General features: G+C 52.7%; 1 protein-coding gene across 1 annotated transcript; it reads right to left on the reverse strand.

Annotated features, from left to right (window-relative positions):
* Positions 1-203: 203 nt before the first annotated feature.
* Ccl22 (C-C motif chemokine ligand 22) lies at positions 204-4,848 on the reverse strand. Its single transcript, XM_057754061.1, has 3 exons — positions 4,766-4,848; positions 3,588-3,711; positions 204-593 (listed from the first exon to the last, which is right to left on the reverse strand). Exons 1-3 carry the CDS (start codon positions 4,836-4,838, stop codon positions 512-514), a joined length of 279 nt encoding a protein of 92 aa, XP_057610044.1. The 5' UTR covers positions 4,839-4,848; the 3' UTR covers positions 204-511.
* Between the last annotated feature and the right edge of the window lie 451 nt (positions 4,849-5,299).

The raw sequence follows: 5,299 nt of genomic DNA on the forward strand, positions 1-5,299 counted from the left end.
CCCGGGCCTGGTGGACCAGCCTGAAACCCCGAGAGTTCTACAGAGAGAAGGCAGAGACCACGGAAGTCTGAAGAACGGTGCTTGGCAGTGCCCGCCGGGATTGATTGAAGCCTTGGAGATCATTGGCACTGGGTCAGTGCAAGTGCAGGAATAGCGTTCTGAGTATCAGCAACCTTCCAGGCAGTGAACCTGAGCAGCGAAGCATTTGGGTCTTCCCTAGGCTGGGGAGAGGGAAGGCAGCCAGAGCTGCAGGACCAGGGCACCAAAGCAAGGGTGTGGCCTCATCTAAAGCAACGGGAGGGGATTCTGGGAAAGGGCTGGCCTGAACGTGCTCCCTCAGCTGCCATGTGAAGAGGATGGGTTAGAGGGGTTGCAGGGGACGTGGAGGGACCAGAGGCCTGACAGGGCGACAGTCCAGGACATGGAGGTGAGTGAGGGTAGCATCGTTGGCAGCTTTCTTGTAGAAATGGCAGCGGGAGTGGCCACGCCCATGGTCATCAGGCCCTCCTCACTAGGCCAGCTTATGGAGAAGTCTCTTCACCCAGGGCATCCTGGGGTCAGCACAGATGTCCCGGTTCTTGATGGTTATCAATCTGGAAGAGATACCAGGGAGCAAGTGATAGCATTAGTAAGCTACTGGACAGAAGTAGGGACTTTGGAGCGGCCTATCTGGATTGGATTCTAGTTTTGCTCCTTGTTCACGAGTCAGGTAACTTCTCTGGGACCAGGTTTCCACATCTGTAAGATGGGGTGACAGTCCTGCCCAGCTACGTGAGATTTCAGTGAAGCTGTCGGGGTACATAGTAGGCGCTATGTCATTGTGTCAGAAGATGGCCCCAACACCTTACATTACATTGGTTTTGTTTCGTGTGTGTGTGTGTGTGTGTGTGTGCACACGCACATGCATGCACACAGATGCGTAGAGACCAGAGGTTAACATAGTGTCTCCCTCACTTTCTCTCCCTCTTATTTTTAAATGCAGTTTACTGAACTTGAAGTTCCAGTTCAAACAGACAAGCTGGCCTGCAAAGCCCAGGATAGTGCTATCTTTGCCTCCCTGCCATTGGATTACAGGCACAGGCTGCCTCGTTTGGCTCTTTTGCATGAGTGCTAAGGATACGAACTTTACTGACTGAGCACTTTCCTCAAACTCTTTTTTTTTTTTAATTTTATTTATTTATTATGTATACAATATTCTGTCTGTGTGTCTGCCTGCAGACCAGAAGAGGGCATCAGATCTCATTTCAGATGGTTGTGAGCCACCATGTGGTTGCTGGGAATTGAACTCAGGACCTCTGGAAGAGCAGACAATGCTCTTAACCACTGAGCCATCTCTCCAGCCCTCCTCAAACTCTTATAATGGCTTCCTTGATTCTTGCAATAACTCCATGTTTTAAAGAAATTTGACCAAATATAAGGAGTAAAATATGTCTGGGGTGGGGACTGGACTGTGACTTTGAAGAAATCCCCTCCAGGTCTCTTTGAGAGTCCTAGCGCACCTCAGGGAGAAATAGGTTTGCCCGCGGTGATGGAAAAGTTACTGTCATTTGACTCATTTAGGATGACCCCAGAGACCTCTGGGCACGCCTATGGGGATATCTTATTTTAAGTGCTGGGAGAAAACCCCTCTGAACTGTGGGTGAGGCTGGTCCAGGGCAGTAGATGTGACGACACACGCTAAGCATTTGCATTCATCTCTGTTTCCTTTCCTGACTGTGGACAAGATGTGACCAGCTGCTTCCAGCTCCTGCTGCCTCGATTTCCCTGCCCGAAGGCCTGTACCTTGAGCTGTGGGCTAAAACCCACCTTTTCCCCCTTTCCAACAAGTGTGGCCCAAGGCTTCTGCCCTGCATAGTTGCAGCAAGTACCAGGCCAGGCCTGGGCACTGAAGCTGCGGTGGGCAAGGTGGGTACAGGCTGGCCGGTGCTGGGGTCTCTGCTACGGTTCCATAGCTGTGTCCCAACAGTCCTGCCTTACAGCTGAGAGCTGCTGACTCCCCACATCCCTGACCTTTGCATCACAGACCACTAATGAACAGCGTCTGAGGACAATAGCAACACCGAGCTTGGATCTTTTCTTTTTTCCTTCCTTCCTTCCTTCCTTCCTTCCTTCCTTCCTTCCTTCCTTCCTTCCTTCCTTCCTTCCTTCCTTCTTTCTTTCCTTCCTCTTTTTTGTGGTAGCCCTCTGGATACTTCTAACCCCTTAGAGCCAGTTTCCAGCCATGTCATCTATGGGACAGTTCTTGGATTTGGGGTCACAACCCCACCCCTTGGGCTCTATATCTTCTCTCCCTCCTCCCACAGCCGACTCCATCTCTTAGAGATGTCTGCTGGAGAAGGACAAAGAAGAGCAGAGCAGGAGCCCTCCCAAGGTTCTGGCTCCTTCAGCCTTGAGTCTGTTTCCCATCACTTCAGCAGAGCCATAGCCCCATCTCCTGAGTGCAGAACAGTTCTGTGCTGAGTGTAAGGCACATAACCCTTAGCTAGAAGCAGCCCTGTGCAGCAATCCCAGTCTGTCTGGTTCCCTTGCACACTGAGGAGGTGGTGTGAGCTTAAAGGTCCCTTTAGCATCTCAGGGCAGCAAATGGAAGTCACAGAGCTCTGGCCTGTAACTCAAGAGATGCTCAGGGAAGGACAAACCCTACTGATCCTTGGACTATGAGCCCAAAGGGAGACTAGAAAAAATACGGCTTGACAGGTGGGGAGATGGGCGAACAGGGAGGGACCAGCCTTGCATAAGATGCCCAAGAAGCCACACTCAAGCTGGCCGTGGTAGCCCACAGCTTTAAGGGGTTAGAAGCATCCAGGGGGCTACCACAAAAAATTGGCAGACTTCCTGCCATGTGGAGAAAACTGGGGTGCTGAGGGGAGAATCACAAGAGGAAACTTCTCCCAGGAACACAGGAGCTCCTGCTACAGCCTGGGAAACCTTGCCCCAAGGCAAGTAAAGCTCTTTACTGAGCCTGCTTTCCATTCCCTCTGCTGAGCCTAAGTCCTCTTCCCTCTCCTGAACCTGGGTCCTTTTCTCGTTGCTGATCCTGGATCCCTTCCCTTTGCTGAGCCTGGGTCTTGCCTATGAAATAGGCTAACCTCCTCGTAGGATTGCTTCCAAGACTCAGTGAGTCACATACGCAGTGCTTGGAATAGCCCGGGCACGCAGGCAGCCATCTCTAGATGTCGGTACTTCATAGTATGTCTCTGGCCAAGATGGTTACCTGGAAGAATTCCAGGGGGCTAGGAGGGTACAGACTGTCTCAGCAGGGAGCGACTCTAGGCATGCTGCTTGTACCTGGCACCCACGCTGCTTCCCATCACCAATCGCCTGTGGCTACTACTGCCCACGTGTGCGTACCACGCTGAGGTGGTACCCATTGATTCAGCAGCCATTCTCAGCTCTGTCACGTTACAGACGTCCAACAATATCTGTTGAATGGTACCATCATTTTGGAATTCAGAACACCCGAGCCTGGCGGAACCATCCCATCCAGCCAAGCCTCCTTGCATTGGAACTTGCTACATCCTGCCCACCCTTGGACCACATCTGCCAGGCCCCTCCTCCCGAGCCCTGCAGCCCAGCTCCCTACTCACACAATGCCAGGCTTGCGGCAGGATTTGGAGGTCCAGAAGTATTCCTTCACTACACGTGATGGCAGGGGGTGACGCATGTAGTCCTGGCAGCAGATGCTGTCTTCCACGTTGGTACCGTAGGGAGCTGGTGGAGGGGTTTCCAGGGCACGTTAGCTGGAGTGCAGAGAAGCCAGCCCCAACCCTGATCGCAGACTGACCTACAGGGAAAGGTTCTATCCCACCCAGATAAATATCTTTTCTAGGTTCATTCAGAGCTGTCACTCAGGGCCCAGGAAGTGGATTCAGAACGGCTGAGCAACCACCGGGCTTCTAAACCGGGTCCTGCACCTCTGAGCCAGAGGGAGCCCCGGTGCTCACCTTGGATTGGTGTGTGGACACTAGTACCAGCTTCCCAGGAGCTTGGCGGATGCTCAGCCCTACTCCAGACCCACCAACCCTCATGTGTGCAGTGCAGAATTAGAAGCATCTTCCTCGTCTCTGTGCCCTGGTGAGGCGCAGAGCAGAGGCAAGCATGGAAGATCACACACAGTGAGACTGTAGCAGCAGCATCGGAATCAAGGCTCAGAAAGATGACAGTCACAACGCAGACCTGGGTCAAGTCCCACTCTGCCCCTGAATGGCCCTAATCATTTGTCATCTCCGAGGCCAGTGGAAGAATACCAGTCCCATAGGACTTTGTGTCATGGAGACTGTCTGGGATCAACATTCCATGAGCAACATTCCAAACGGAGACCCTTCTCCTGCTCTGCCCAAAGCAGGAGTGTTGATAGTGTTGATGGGAAAGAGGGGTCAGAACCCTGTGTCGACCACAGGCTCCAGAGCAAACCTTGGGTGTTGTAAGGGCAGGGACAGCTTTCGAAGTGAGTCTCTGCCTTCCCCAACTCAAACCTGATACCTTGTAGACCCCGTATCCGCTTAAGAAACACCCTAGGCAATAGGGTCCCTAGGCCTTGCATACTACAACCACCAAACCAACTGAGGCAGATCCTAATACAATCCTTCCTGACTATCCAGTTTATAAATGGGTAATACCAGTTTTTACACGGGTATTACCCATTTAGAAGTCATAGCGCTAGCCCAGGAGAGTGCCAGAGCTAGCCCAAAGCCACAAAACTCAATGGCAGAACCATTCTGTTTCCCGACACTCTAGGGTCCGCTCTTCTGCTCCCGAGCCTCACCTGCATCAGGCGTCTGAATGACCACAGCGAGAAGAACGAGAGTTACGAGGAGCAGAGTCCGCAGGCCGGCCATGCTGAATCTATCCTGGCCAGGTGTCTAATGACCAGAGGACAAGGAGGCCTGATATTTAAACACTCTCTCCACCCACTGGTTCAGACATCTCTTAGTCACCATCGAGCCTAATATTCGTGCCCTAAAAGAAGAAGTCCTACTTCCCCAGACGGGAGGATCCAAAGGCGGGGAAGTACTCAGAGGGGACTGAAATTACGGGTCCCCAGAGACCTGTGAAGTCCCCTCAGTGGTGATCTCCAGGGGCTGTTTGCCCTATGACCTCAGTCATGCCAGTAGGGGTCTTGGGGAGAAACTTCTCCTGGCAGAGACTGGGAGCCAGACAAAGCCCCGCTGCCCACCTCAGTGGCTGTTGGCACATGGACAGCAGGCAAGGACAGACTACTGGGGTCTCCTAGACAAAGATGGACTGTTGCTGTCTTCTTCATGCCTCAAGGCCAGGCATCAGACTGTCTCCGCAAGGG

Source organism: Chionomys nivalis, chromosome 21, assembly GCF_950005125.1.
Source record: "Chionomys nivalis chromosome 21, mChiNiv1.1, whole genome shotgun sequence".
In the NCBI taxonomy this organism is placed as follows: Eukaryota; Metazoa; Chordata; class Mammalia; order Rodentia; family Cricetidae; genus Chionomys; species Chionomys nivalis.

Excerpts from the sequence above, each read along its gene's own strand:
- Ccl22 (XM_057754061.1), bottom strand. The coding sequence starts at position 4,838 with ATGGCCGGCCTGCGGACTCTGCTCCTCGTAACTCTCGTTCTTCTCGCT. Across the intron at positions 3,712-4,765 it reads CATTCAGACGCCTGATGCAG|CTCCCTACGGTACCAACGTG; the intron begins GTGAGGCTCGGG and ends CCCCTCCACCAG. Across the intron at positions 594-3,587 it reads TGCCGCAAGCCTGGCATTGT|ATTGATAACCATCAAGAACC; the intron begins GTGAGTAGGGAG and ends TATCTCTTCCAG.